Here is a 14509-nt window from a genome sequence, read left to right as displayed (position 1 = left end):
GTATGCTGCAGTAGGACATGGCAGCTCTGTTCCATTCAAGAAAAGGCATTACTTTCGAGTATGTGAGCCACCCAAGAACTCCCTCTTTATAAAATGCACTGACACGCTTTCTTGCTTTCTGCTTCCCACTCCTTCTTGTTTTCTCCCGGCATATTATTCCCTCTGGAAGACGACCGTCAAGCCCATGAACGCCAGCATCACGGTCTTGAGCCAGGGATACTCGGCCAACAGAATAGTAACGTAACCCACAAAGGGAATGTAGCCGACCACACTACCCACGACGTCGGTCTTGCGGTTCAAAAAGTCTTGGCCGCGAGCGTAGAGTTCGGTGTCGTCTGCTGCGTTGTTGTCGCCTTTGGTGAGGAGTTGGAGGGGAGGTGCTTTGGGACTGTTTTGCAGCATACCCACATTAGCATTTACCCCTTCTCAAAAACGACAGATGAAGAGAAAGAAGGGGAATCAAACATACCCACTACCACCACCAAACCTCCTGACAACCCTGTGCACGATGGGGATATCCTTGCCCCTGACATTGTACACCACCACCTCTCCGACTCTTGTATCCTGCCCGCGGTTCCAGAGGAACAGCAAGTCGCCGCGTTGGAAAGCTGGTTCCATCGATCCAGAGAGGACTACCACGATGGGCGACGAGGAATCGGTGGCGATGGACAGGCCCTTCCAGAGCATGAATGCCGTGCTGAGGACCAGGGCGAAGTTTAGGATTTGGGTGAAGAGTTGGCGGGGTTGGAGGGAGGTCAGGGAGGAGAACATTGTTGAAGGTGTTGACGGTGTGTAAGGTTTGATGTGAGGTGTGCGGTGTGCGTGGTTTCGCGGGAGGTTGTGTTGCTGCTACGGAGATGACAGCGGTCTGGGTGTTTGGGCGTTTGTCGTGATGTGGGTGGATTCGAGAGAGTGCAAGGGTTGAACGAGTCCAGCGTTATCTTGTCGGGCCTTGATTACAGCCTCCTTGTGTCTCTGGTCTGCTGCATGCGGGAGTGAGATGGTGGCAGCGCAGTTGCGGTTGTGCTGATTACTATCCCGAAAGTCAAGCTGTCCAAAGAGCTCAGTCGCGATCGGGGAAACTGCGGGGTCGTGCGCTGGATGTTCATGTCTTTTTGGAGGCTCTCAGCACCCTGACCTCAATTTTCCATCATCCATAAATGTTCGACAGCGAGGCCGGTTGGAAATTTGATATGCCCTACCTATAGCTTACTGATATGTTCTACTTCTCCAGGTCTTTATGGCGTGAAACCAGTACGGTGGTGGTCTCATTCGACATTTGAGATTTTGTGGATATTATGAGCAAGCTTCAACATCAGACATGTGAAATGGTCATCGTGTAACTTTACGATACTCGACTCAGTTGTTTTAAGAACGATTGTCTGTACACATTATAGCGTAGAAACAAGGGCCATATGTCAAGGCTGTCGAGTACATGAGCATAGTGCTCGACCTGATATTGGAACTATTACGGGAGTCAAAGTTTAGTGCGATGGAGCGTCTCGTGTGTATTCATAGGCATCCACAAAACCGTTGCACAAAGCTGGGTCAAGCATAATCGACTAGAAAGCGCCTATGATGTTCATGGGAAGAGATACATTGAGAAAGGTGAGCATGGTTGACAATAATAATGCATCAATTCAAAAGCGGATTATCTAGTAATACATATATTCATACAGCCTCAAAAGTCGAACATGGGTATAATGACTATGAGAAGCATTTACTGAGCAGCACCAGCAGAGGTGCCGTCCTCGGCGCCAGGAAGACCCTTTCATTGATATCAGCAAACCAAACAAATTATGTTCAGATCATAACATGAAACTCACCTCCTCATCGCCAGGCTCGGTGTACGAGCCCTTGGGCTTAGCGGCACCACGGGTGCGCTCGTCGAGAATGTTGTCCTCGTTCATGGCGGCCTTCTCGTCTTGCTCTGAGAGATGTGTCAGTATTGGTCTTTGGTCTGAAGGTGGTAAAAGGCAAGTCACATACCAAGAACCTTGTCGGAATCGGCAGTGTCAGGGTCAATGGGGTCCTCAATGCCAGCCTCATCCTTCTGGACGGGGATCTCGCTCTGGCCAGTACGGCTGGCGTAGTCGTTGTCGGCAGCGACGCCAGTGGAGGTCTCGGGGGTGTACTCGGCAGACATGTTGATTGTGTGGTTTGGAAAAGTTGAAGTTTGGGAAGTTGTTGTAGTGTAGTGTAAAGTATGAGATGGAAGATTGGAATGGTAGAGGAGAAGGAAAACAGCCAGACAGACCAAGATATTTATACCTTCCTGCTGCTGCTCATCTATAGGACAGGAGAGCACCTACCATGGATTCAGACCGATGACAAGCACTACCTCATCGTCGTTTGTTGTGATGCTCTCAATTATCGATCCCAGGCACGTCACACCCGTCATCTTCGCGTTTGGCAAGACGTGTCCAAGCAGCAATCAACAATACTGACATCAATCAAGTATCGAAAAAGGGAAAGTGCAACTTGAAAATCGGACCCTTGGGGTTCAAAGTGACGACAGATCAACGGGCGCAGTTCAGCCTCTCCAGATCGTTCTATGCACGATTCGATGGACGAGCCAATTGACTTTCTGCCATGTTCCTGTCGCGAGCAGCAACCATCGTGACGAACACGCGATCGTTCGTGCTGCGAGCGTGAGGAAGTGAGATCTTGTCGTCATTTTCCAATAGATGTCCCCGTTTAGGTAAAGCGTCAGATCTGGCGTACCTTGCATCGAGCAGATCTGCGAGATCTCTATCCAGATCTTCTCCACAGATGATGCTGTTTCACTAGCCTCCTGCATGCATCGCACTGTTATCATCGAGGGCACTGTGGAGATTTGGTCGTGTTGTTGTGGTGATGGTGGAAAAGGAAAGTTCATGTTTGTACTATCCATCGTTGACGTCAGAATAGCTGCTATTGCTCTAACGGTGATGATATAAGCATGCTTCCGTGCACTGCATTGATGGTAGACATTACAAGCGATGCGAAGAAGAAAATCATCATGTCGTTGGCCGTGCATTAAAATTAACAGTGAACCCATAACGCCATTCTTTGCATCGCTAAACCGAAGCCTGAGAAAACAACATCGTGCCAGAACCTGTCTGAAAGGAAGGGTATAAAACGTGCCAACATAAACATGTAAACAACTGAGATGCGTGTAACGACGGCGTGCAGAATCGAGAAGGTCCAGACGGGGGACCTCGGCAGCATAGATCAATGAATTCATGCCTTCTTCTTAGAAGCGCGCTTCTTCTTGGGTGCGAGAGTAGGCTTCTCGTCTTCCTTGACAGCTGCTTCGGGCTCCTCAGCGGCCTCCTCAGCAGGCTCAGAGGCGGGCTCGGTAGGTTCGTCCTCGGACTTGACAACCTCCTTGGACTTGGCTGTCTTGCGATGTTTGGCGGCAGCCTTCTTCTTCTTTTGAGGAGCAGGTTCAGTGTCGGATTCAGCTTCGGATTCAGCAGCCGGGATGGGCTTCTTTGCCCTGGACGACTTTCTGGTAGGCTCCTTGGATTCGTCGGCTTCCTCGGGCTGTTCGACCTCAGACTTGACTGCCTTCTTTCCTCTACCCTTGACAGCCTTCTTGGGAGCAGGAGCAGCAACGGATTCTTCGGGCTCGTCAACATCAGATGTTTGTTCAGCCTTGACCTTTCTGCCTCCTGCGGTCTTTCTTCTGGGCTTCATAGTCTCATCGACGTCGGAAGTCTCTGCCTTGGCAGCCTTGTTGCTCTTGGAGGCCTTCTTCTGAGGAACAGGCTTGACGTCAGGCTCTTCAGTGTCGACATCGGCGTCGGAAACCTCGGGCTTGACTGCCTTCTTTCCTCTGGCCTTCTTAGGTGGGGGAGCCTCAGCTTCTTCATCGTCGGCATCGGCCTTCTTGCGACCGCGCTTCTTGGGAGCCGGTTCGGCGGCTGAGGAGCTGGGAGCGTTTTCGCCTGCAGCTTCAGCGGCAGCGGCAGCCTAGATGAACAGTCAGTAACGAGTGAGTACGAACAAAACTCGAGATGTAGTGACCTCTTCTTCTGCCTTCTTCTTCTTTGATTTTCTGGGACCAGTGCCGCTCTTTCCAGGAACATTGTAGGCAGGATCACCCTTCCAGTCTTCCATGTCGACAGTGCCTTGGTCCAGAGCACGGTAGACCTTTTCCTGGAGATCCTGAGAAAGTTCTTCGTAGCCATCGACATAGTCCATGTCCATGCCGCACTCGGCCTTCATGTTTTCGAGGATCTTGGGAGTGACGCAGCCCCTAGAACGTGTAAGCGACGCGAGCAGCAAAAGAGGAGAACAAGACTTACCAGTGACGGTAGGCCCAACTCTGGTGCTCTTTGATGGTGACCATAGTAGCCTGGCGGAACTCGCCCTTCTGGATCTTGACCTTGCCAACGCAATCGGTAGCCTTGCAGAAGGCGCGGTTGTTTGGGCTGATTTCTGTAGAGATGTAAGTCTTAACAAGCGGCAAAGGAAGCGGGCAGAAATACCAATGCGATAAGGCATTTTGATGAGAGACTCTGAAATGGAAAGAAGGAGTGTGAGAGGAAATGATTGTGCTTGGAATAGACACAAGGTGAGCTTATCGCGGACAGCGCGGTGATCTATTGACAAGACGAAGAGAATGGAGGTGCTAGGCGAGATAGACGTGTCGCAGACAGTCGAAAAGACAAAGTCTCTCGGAAGGCAGAGAGTGTGATGCGAAGGCAGACGCTCAGTCAACGCGAAAGACGCGACGAGGTTGCTGTGACGTGGGCCAAGACAGCGAGGGTCGGCGAGTCGGGGAAAGTGGATTTAGGATTGTTGCCATCAAAAAATGTACGACATCAAGACTCGATACGGCAAGAGGCAAAGACATAGTGTATAACTGTTCAGACACCAGGCCCTCGTTCACGCAGCAGCATAGAATGCTCCGAGCAAACCAATGCAAAGATGCTGCGCCCGGATAGCAGGTCTGAGGACATTTGCCTGCCGCAGCAATGCCCTCGTAACCAGGAACAATTGTCTGCATACGAGTCTCGCTCAAGGTCGCCCTTTCCTCGCGCACCGTCAATACGCCCAACACAGCGACCACTTGCCCTCTCGCCGTCACCACGCCCTTCATAGCCCCGCTCTCCTCCACTCTCGACAAGCTCATGATAGTGCTGCCCCATCGACACACGACTTCCCAGGCCCAGACCATGACCATGACACGCTCGTCGGCGCCGACAATGATACCTTTGAAACACTCGACAACGCACTGAGAGGCCGGTCGCGCCAAGGCGCCATCCGACATCGAAATGCAATGCGCCCCGGTGGCTTTGCATTCATCGACCCGTCCAAACTCCCTGCCGTTCAACTCAGGCACAAGATCAAGAACTGGATGCCCGCTGTTGAGGCTGCTCTGCCTCGTCATCTGCGCGACCCCGGCACCCGGAGAATGACACGCGACCCATACTCAGCCCAAGATATCTGTCGTCTCATCCACATCTCGTCTTCATACGACCTGGATCTATTGGATCATTTGGCTTGTGTTCTAGACCGTCCCAAGGCCGCTGTGTGGCTGGCCTCGACCGCCATTACCCACCTTCAAAAGCCCGACCTACTTTCTCCTCGCGACACCAATGTGTGGAAAACCTGTCTGCCTTCCTCGACCTCTTTGTCCACATACACCCTGCATCAAGACCCCGTGCAACTGAACCCGCCTCGACGCAATCCCCAGAATGACCCACCCCCCGCTCCTTCGCTGGACCACCTTACCGCAGAGCTACATCCTCTCGACGAGCCGCTTCCCGAAATCTTGCGCCATGAAACGCTCGGTCAGATCTGGCTTAGTCTGGCCGCAATGATTCTCAGAGACGCCACTCTTGCCAACAAGGGCAGAGTCAACCAGGCCATCAAACCCGAAATCCTCGAGATCATTGCCATGCTACACCACTCTGGTGCCATGCCTTCGACCATCTACTCGTATTCACCCCCAAACGATCCCGTTTCCTTGTGTCAGCCTCCGACTTTGCATCTACTATCCAACCAGATCATCACATCCCTGACAGACGCCGCTTGGAGGGCTCACGAGACCAACGTTGTTGAAGACGCTAAACAAAGAGGTGGCTTTTACGAGTCCCTGAGACCCGAGATCCCGGGTTCCATGTACAAAGTCCGTGTTGCTGGCCTAGGTCACGAAGTATGGCTCGAATTGGTCTTGTGGGCAATGCTGTATGGCCGTTTTTACAAGCAGGGCATGATCGCTCTTACACGTTTGTCACAATTGCCCCATGACAACGAATGGTCTGTATTATCTTGGAGAGAGCTGGCCAACCCTATCATCCAGTCTGGGCAGGAGAAATCTATCAACTGGGATGAGGTCAAATACATCTTCAACACGGGCACCTCTGACACTGACCAGATCGACAATAAGAAAAAGGTTCGCAGAACTGTAAGTGCAGAGGTTATTGCTTCGATGGTTGATGCCGCTGTATCTCATGTCAGCGCTGGTGTTGGCTCGCGAGGTATGTCTCCCGGGAACCCAGCACGCTTCATCAAGCAGATGAAGTTATTCTTGGAAAGAAACAATATGAGTCTTGGCTACACCTCATGGGACGCCATCATTCTCCGCTTCTTCGAGTCAAGAGGTGTCGATTTCGAAAAGGACCCACAACTAGCAGGCAAGATTAGCTCAGCGACTTCTATCTTCGGCGACGACATCTCTACTGCAAACGCTCCGACTCGTGATCAGCTTTGGCAACCCACTCCAGCATATGTCCTGGATGGTTCTGCAGCCAGCATTGGCTACTACCACCGCCTTCTTAGAGCTCATATCAAGCTTGGAAGTCTACCAGGTGCCATGGGTGTAGTCAAAGATTTGCAAAAATTGACTGACCTCAACAAGCAAAACTCGATACAAGAGTTCTTCGCAAAGCAGCAAGACGCCATAACGCAAGACGAAGACGACGAAACGTCTGAATTCGGTTTTCATGGCCGTTATGGCGGTATACATTACCCCAGCTTCTTTCCTCAAATACCAGTCCCAATTCTGGCCGATCTCGTCCACCTGGTAGTTGACGCTCAAGCCCTCGAACTGGGCTCATGGCTACTGTACTCTGAGGATCTGGATGGTCCACTTGTCCACAAGGGCTTGTACACTGATCCTATCATGGCCGCGCCTCTGATCAGACTTGCCGCTAGTCTTTCTGACGAGGTTCTCATGGCTGAAATTCTCAAGTATCAGAAGAAACATTCGCAAACAGACCATTCCGAGAAGGTCTTGGATGAGATTCTCGATCAGCAGGTAGAGGCAGGGAATTGGCCTCTTGTTGACAAGGCTTTGGAAAGCTTCGCCAGACTACCTGGTTACAGTATCAGTACACACACTGCTGCGACCATGGTTCGCATGATCTTACGCGAGGCAAAATCTTGTACTGGTGATCTCTCGGCTCTCAAGAATTCACCATCTGCAAAGGCTTTCCAAAAAATGTCCAGTTTTCGAATGAGAGGTATTATTCGAGGAAAACGAGGATACGATAAACATGATATCTTTGAGCTTGGAAGCCGCGTTTGGCGCCTGCTTGCACTCATCAACGATGATTGGAGAACCTACGCCTGGAAGGTTTATCCTAACATGGCCGGATACAATCATGTCAGCTTCATACCTAGGACATTCAACAAGATCCTCAGTGGCGTCGTCGATACCTATGGTTCTGCTGCAGGCAAGCAGTATCTGGGCAAATTCTGGCCTAACTCGCTTAAAGAGGAGCCTTCTTCGACATCGAGAAGGGACAACGATTCAGGTGGTGTACCCCGCATGCCTGCAAGTCGTCACGACACACCAATCTTAACTTCTCCCTATGCTGAAGAGGTTCGTGGCGAACACCGGATTCGCATCCAAGGTCCAGGCAATAAACACGCCGCGGTAATCGTTTCTCAGCGCTGTGTGGATCTCGCAACAGTTCGCATCATTCTAGACCAAGCGCTGAAAGAAGCAGATGGTCAAGATGAACTCGTTCGCCAGGAAGTCGACTGGGCATCGCGAATGATGAAGAAGATGGGATTGCCGAATTCGCATATTCAACAGGAGCTCAGAGGTGTGGCTGGACTTGCAGACCAGCCCGAGCCCAGCCCTCACGACAATAGGCCCTGGCAGTCAGCATTCGAGGATGACGTTGAGGATCCTCCTCCCGAAGAAGACGATGATTTCAGTGATATTCCTGATCGCGCACCTGCGATATAAAGCCTAGTCAGGAGGCGAAGATCACGTACTTAAGACAGAAGGCTTAGACTTGTACATTCTGATACCCCAAGCAGCGGACATTTAAATATTGAGTCGATTACGATGGCGTATAGAGGAGTTGGGAGCCTTTGTAGAATATCCCAGAGGTTGATTTTGTATATATTGCATAGCGGATTTGATAAGTACTGTAACATATCACACATTTTTGTTCATACTAAGACACCATCATCCTTCTCTCTTGTGCGTAAAGTGCTGTTTTATCGTTGCCGTATTTCTAGATCATGCCTTTTTCTGCAATAAGATATTTTCCAAAGGCGAGATGTCGATTGCGCCCTTGCGTCTCTTCTAACACGAAAAGAGTGGCATACATATACCCAGGTGCGGCTTATCCAACGTGAATGCAACTCCTGCAGCCAATGTTTGTCACGGATCGCCTCCGAAATTCGAGTGAAGGAGGAAAAGTGGTCTTTGACTCTGTGCGAGCGACGAGCTCAAAACAACGCTTGGGAATCATCTTGAGGTGTTTTTTTATTCTTGTGCTTAAAAAGAATGAGCCAGACCCATGGAGCATTGTGTCTTCATCAGATACTCCTGCTTTCTTTCCGTCATCGCTATCTCTCCCTATCAATCACATAGGCTCTCCCTGGTGCTAGGTGTGATAAGAGACGATTAGCATGGTCTTCTGGCTCTGAGCTTTTGACGCCTTGGTTGTACCATCGGAATCTGTTGCCCGACGTATTGTAAGAGTGTAGTGAAGAACACGACTACAGCAATTCTTCTCATTCTGTTTGCCTAGAAGTCTTTAGCCAAAAGGACGATCCTGTCATCATTTCTTGCAAATGTCAATAGCTGGAAGAAAAACAGATTTGGTTCCCAAATGGGAGCAAGCGGGAGGAGAGGCAGTAGTAAAAAGCAAATCTGATGCACAATCAAGGAAGACGGAACCGTAGATTAAACTGAGTGAGAAATGGCAAAGATCAAGAGGCACCAAGGACATTTTGAAGACTAATCCATGCTCACAACTTCTCAAGAAGAAAAAGGTGTCAAGCGAGCGAAACAGGAAGAGGCGACAGACTTGTATATCTTGTAAGGAATTGGTCAGGGCAGAGGGCGAATGAAGAAGCCTCGAAGACGCTTGAATGAGGAAGAATGATCGATGACTACACTCAGATATGAATGATCGATGACTACACTCAGATATGAATGATCAAGCATCGAGAGAAGATCACTTGAGATGCAGCCAAAGGGAGGACGAGGAAGGATATTGAGCAGTGTAGGGGTGGTCGGGGTATATAAGGAGAAAAAGTGAGCAGAGTACTAGAAGGAGATGGAGTATCAATGATCATACCGAGATGAGGATATGTACATGGAAAGCAACGTGCAATGCGTGATCACGAGAAGTAGCGATAAATGTGTCAAGGAAGCAGCAATGGATGATCTAAGGAAAGAGGAATAGAGATTTCAAAGAAAGGGCAATGGAAGTACGAGAGATGGAAGAGTAAGAAGAAGAAGAAGAAGAAGAAAGCGCATTGATCAACACATGAAAAGGAAAGCACGATCAAGATGTGAGAAATACAAAAGATGGAGAGAAAGAGATGAGAACAACGCGGATGCCGAAGAGAGACAGATGCTGCTGGAAGATAGTGCCTTTATATGAGCTGGAGGTAGAGATTACTGTGTTCAGACCTTGAAGTTGAGCTACTATACAACGATGCTACTGGCAAGACCACCTAGTCTGCAATTCTATAAGGACCGTGGATCAAAACCAGCCCATCTCAACAGTCATACAGCATCCAGATGCTCAAGACACCGATGTGATCAAGTGCTTCAAGTCATACTAAGAATAAATACCGTCTCGAGATGTGCTCTCTGCACTATTGCAAGAACACAAGATAAGAAACCACGACCAGCACCAGTCACCGCACGTCACCAGAAGATGGCAAAGCAGCCGGCCCGTCAAACTTCTGTTCGGCCACAAGACGGCATGCTAGCGAGCCGGCGGCAACAGGGCGGGATGGCCGGCAGAAGAACCAAAGAATACGAGAAACTTTGCCATCACATCATACTTTCAATGGGCAAGTCCAGGAATCGATATTGGCTACCCAAGTTCAAAGAGCGTCGACGAGATCAATCATCAGTGGCTTGGTTCGTGAGCAAGTTTTCTCTCTCTCTCTCGAATGTGTTGAGGACTGATGAGATATCTCGATTGTGTGAGTAACCGGAAAGCGACGGATGGTGACAAGTTCTCTGTCCAGGCTTTTCTTGCTGTCGTTGCTCCGCTATGCGGACTCCACTGGAGTACGAAACCTGGGGAAGCAATGGGTGAGTTGTTGGGATGTTTGGTCAGCAGAAGTGGATGTGCGTGTGTAGCTCTGTGGAGCCGTATGTATACTCGCAGGTGTTGACAAGACAACATGTCGACATAAGTCACGTTAGCAATTGACTGATCATCATTGTAAAGTCAACGATGCGGTGCGAGCGACCGACCCGGAGCGCGAAGCAAGTGCGGATGGTATCTTGCTTTCCATCGCAGATACGCAATATTGATGCACGGAGGTTGTACACAAGATGCCGTGCCTTGCGTGTTCGTTGGGAGATGAAGATGAAGACGCCAAGTATGATCATGGCCTTGGTTCGATACGAGAAGGGAATAATAAGATGTATTCGCAATTTCAAGAGTCTACCGCGATCTATCGCATCAAAATTCGATCTTGGTATTATATGTTACGACCCGGATATATTGTCAAACGCTGCGCTTCGCCATTGTTCTTCAGAGAAGATGTCGCAGTTTGGCAGGTTCTACGCTGCCAAGTTTGCGCAACATTCAATGGCATGCGTGGCTTGTCTTGCAGAATTTGTGTGCTGTAAGCGCGACGAGGTTCCAGATCGCATCGTGCCCTGAGCCGTCACAAAATTGGTGCGAAGGTTGATAAAGTCTCAAGGAGTAGAAAAATACGAGGGATGACCGTTGTTGTCTCGGCTGGGCGCAAGACGTTCGGAACGATTTTTCGAGGACGGTTGAAAGCGAAAACGCGCTCCCTCCCGCGACAGATCGACAAGAATAAACCTGCGCCTCCCACCTGTGGCCGGCGAACGCCGTTACTCCTGTCTCTGATCTGGCGACAACGATACAGAATGGAGGTGTGGTCTTCAACGCGACTCAGGGGTGTTAGGAGGCATCACCTGTTGCCAACTCTCCAAGAGGCTGAATGTCTAGATCGCGTCATGCATCAGACGTTTTCTCTACATCTACCTCCTGAATCAGAACACCCAAACGACTACCGAGGAACACAACGTCTCACAGCTTACAAGACGCCAGCGAGGAGGTTTAGACAGTCGAGGATCGTGGATATTGAACAATTGCGATGACGATAGGATGTGGTTGGACTCGAACACCATCAAGGCAGATCAGCCAAAGATACAATCACAATATTGGCTGTCCGTGTGCCTTCGATCTCTCGTGACCAAAGCCACAAAGATGAAAATAATCATTCGTGATCTGGGGTAGCAATGTGAGGTCGTTATCAGAGCGGAGGGAAAGCTCGGGGTACGTTAGGTATCGCAGTGTCGATCTCTAGTAGAGCTCGCGAGTGCGTCGACCACTGTACAAGCACCAGTCGCACTGCAGATTGTTGTCAGCAAAGATCCTGGTTGATTTTGAATGTTGGAGGAAGAGACCGTTGTGTCTGTGGATGGTACATTGTGCTCGAGGCAGTACTCGTTTCGACAATCCTTGCACCGTCGAATGCATTCTGCTTTGCATTCTTCGCATGTGCGTCTGCAGACGATGCAGTCTTGATGTACACCCTATGAAGCGTCAGATCTGTGGTAGTTTGGCGGTTAAGGCACGATGTGGGTGTATGCAGGACTGCACCGAGACCAAGCCCTTAGATGTGTCGGCTAAAATTGACCAAATCATCAGATGACAGGATGTTCACCCTTTCAGAAGATGAAGCCCTCAAGCTCAACTTGACGGATAATGCTTCACCTGGTGTGAATAGCGGACAATCAGGTACATCGTCTGGGAGACTTGGTCTCGGTGAAACATTTTTGGGATGTGCAAGCTGTTTATCATCCCCACATGCCATCGGCCACGGGCAACATCTCGCCAACAAGGCAGGTTTCGATGCAAAGATTAGAGTATACCTTTACAGGAGCATTCGCGCTCAAAGCTTCCAAAGCCCATCCATCAGCATCCTGTAAGCCGTTCTCGGGCGAGTTGGGATGTTGTCGCTTCGCTCGTGAGACTGGCTCTTGATAACAATCCTCACACCACCACTTGTTACATTTTTCACACCAGCGCTCGCGAAGACAGTCAAAGCACCGAAGAATCAAAAGTGGCAAGTCAGCATCCTGTACAATGGGTCTCTGTGCCGCTCTAACCGTACTGGCATGCAGCGGCGGAGGTGACAGTAGAGGGAAACTGGAGTCTGCGTCTCGGTTGAAGACCGCTGGTTGTTCGGGACAAGAACCGCACGATTCGCAGCCTCTTGAACCAAGAGCGATGTTTGCGATGGCAGGCCGTAGTAGCCGGTCTGGCGTGGTCTTACTAGGATCATGCCTCGGACCGCGACAGAGGACTGCATCAAAGGCTATGATGCCTTGACATGCAGATACTATATCAGCCCAATCACTCGAAGGAGGACGATTGGCGTTGCCTTCGTTACTCCAAATCCTACCTTTGGTCCTCCACCAGTCATCCAGCGGTTGCTTCAGACCCAGCGACGCAGAGAGCGCCATCTCGGATCGCGAGTTCCACTCTGCACCGATCTGAGCACCCTCCGACGACATGACGCCAGTTGATACACGACCTGTAGGCAAGGCCTCGGCTCTGTGTATGAGTGTTGCTGACGTGTCTTTACGACCAAAAAGATAGAGGCCCTTTAGCTTAGGCGCCCTTGAAGCAGAAGGCCTTACGACGTAGCGTAGGACTGACTGTAGGCCTCTTTGATTCATGTTAGTGACGTCGCGGATGCTGAGGATCTTGACATTGAAGCGGTCTTCCAGAACAATCTCCCGAACGAGCTCCGCAGGTACGCTGAGACCATCCAGGATCAGTGTTTTGACATTCTGAAGCAAGTGTTGACGTTCGAGCTTCGAGAAGATACCTCGCAACGGGCCGGAGAAGAAGTCATCCTCTGTCAAAGACTCGTCCATGCGCTCGGCACGCCATGATTTGCCTTGCGACGTGTCAGTTTATGTAGCGGATCAAGCCTTGTGAAGTGGTCGCCTGATGATGCTATCTCCTTCATCTTTCGGTATGATACAGTACAGCCGTAGCATTGCACAAACTTGAAACAAGCAGAGGTCGTTGCCGTTGACAACTCGTCAAATGAGTATGACGGTATGTTACTCAATGGAACTCCCTTTACCTGAGTTTATTATGTTGTGATATTCATTTCATCAAGTGAAACATCGTTGAAGGAAAGGGAATAGGAGTGCAACGGGAAAGGAATATCCCAGTTTCTCGATGTGAACGATACACGACAATCCACCAGCGAAATGATTACGGATAGGGAGATAGGCATCAACTCACCACCACTGTCGATAGGGCTGGTGTCAGCTAGAGTAGCCGATCTGACCAAGCCGAGATTTAGATGGCGAAAGGTCTCTGGTGAATCGCAAATGGTATGTCGAAAAGCACGTGCCGTAGCAGACAGTGCCAAAACACTTGCGGCCGAAAGGTAGGGAGCCGTCTGGCGCCAGATGAGAGTATTGTTCAAGAGCTCCACTAACGTTACTGGCTGTGATTCAACAAGATTCTCTGCGTCCATCGCAATGTCGTCGTTTCCTAGACTGTCTTGGGGGCGTTCTTCCAAGACCGCAGCGGCTTGCTTTCCTATACGAGAAGACTCCTAGGTCCTTGGTAACAATTTTGGTGTGTTTCAAGCCGACCTGCGCTGTCTTCGATGGTCACGGGTCTAGGATTGAATGATGCAGTAAGTTGAGTGCCCTATTTTGGGAAGCGGTCAAGGTCCCAAGTTACGATTCAGCATGGTCAAAGCACGAGGGCGGTCGATCACCGAAGATCTTCCATCATGTGAGTAAGCTTTGAAGCCTTCTATTCCCGCGGGGCAATCATCTCGATTATTTGCCTCTTAAATCATTGATTCCAAATTTATTATCGTTGTGGCGATGTAGAGCACTGAGCAGCCACGCGCAGCTTGCATTGAGTGATTCAGACGAAGAGCTTTTCATCAGACTCTTTCGCGTAGAAAAAACCTTGTATAAGTTTTTAGAGTAGACAACCGAGTAAGGGTTCATGCACGGGGGTTGGGGATTTTTCCAGCCAATTCCCTATCAATTTCGGCCAGGCCG

The 14509-nt window shown here is 50.0% G+C and overlaps 5 protein-coding genes across 5 annotated transcripts; 1 reads left to right on the top strand and 4 right to left on the bottom strand.

Annotated features, from left to right (window-relative positions):
- Positions 1-153: 153 nt before the first annotated feature.
- Positions 154-771, bottom strand: M436DRAFT_56954 (signal peptidase complex catalytic subunit sec11; the record flags this gene model as incomplete). Its single annotated transcript, XM_013567835.1, has 2 exons — positions 154-380; positions 474-771. 2 exons carry the CDS (start codon positions 769-771, stop codon positions 154-156), a joined length of 525 nt encoding a protein of 174 aa, XP_013423289.1.
- A 949-nt stretch (positions 772-1720) lies between these two features.
- Positions 1721-2146, bottom strand: M436DRAFT_76348 (uncharacterized protein; the record flags this gene model as incomplete). Its single annotated transcript, XM_013567877.1, has 3 exons — positions 1721-1768; positions 1827-1930; positions 1990-2146. 3 exons carry the CDS (start codon positions 2144-2146, stop codon positions 1721-1723), a joined length of 309 nt encoding a protein of 102 aa, XP_013423331.1.
- Positions 2147-3969: 1823 nt separating this feature from the next.
- M436DRAFT_56799 (zf-PARP-domain-containing protein) lies at positions 3970-4426 on the bottom strand (the record flags this gene model as incomplete). The annotated part of the gene is made up of 2 exons (XM_013567813.1): positions 3970-4243; positions 4293-4426. Coding segments are annotated over 2 exons (408 nt in total), but the record flags the coding sequence as incomplete, so codon positions are not given.
- Positions 4427-5809: 1383 nt separating this feature from the next.
- Positions 5810-7300, top strand: M436DRAFT_56922 (uncharacterized protein; the record flags this gene model as incomplete). The annotated part of the gene is made up of 1 exon (XM_013567831.1): positions 5810-7300. A coding segment is annotated over one exon (1491 nt), but the record flags the coding sequence as incomplete, so codon positions are not given.
- Positions 7301-12262: 4962 nt separating this feature from the next.
- Positions 12263-13965, bottom strand: M436DRAFT_76346 (uncharacterized protein; the record flags this gene model as incomplete). The annotated part of the gene is made up of 2 exons (XM_013567876.1): positions 12263-13371; positions 13728-13965. The coding sequence occupies 2 exons, from the start codon at positions 13963-13965 to the stop codon at positions 12263-12265; spliced, it is 1347 nt and encodes a 448-aa protein (XP_013423330.1).
- Between the last annotated feature and the right edge of the window lie 544 nt (positions 13966-14509).

This window comes from Aureobasidium namibiae (genome assembly GCF_000721765.1).
Source record: "Aureobasidium namibiae CBS 147.97 unplaced genomic scaffold scaffold_22, whole genome shotgun sequence".
Classification (NCBI taxonomy): Eukaryota; Fungi; Ascomycota; class Dothideomycetes; order Dothideales; family Saccotheciaceae; genus Aureobasidium; species Aureobasidium namibiae.
The sequence above is the reverse complement of the archived record's forward strand: the minus strand, read 5'-3'. Positions and strand labels throughout refer to the sequence as shown.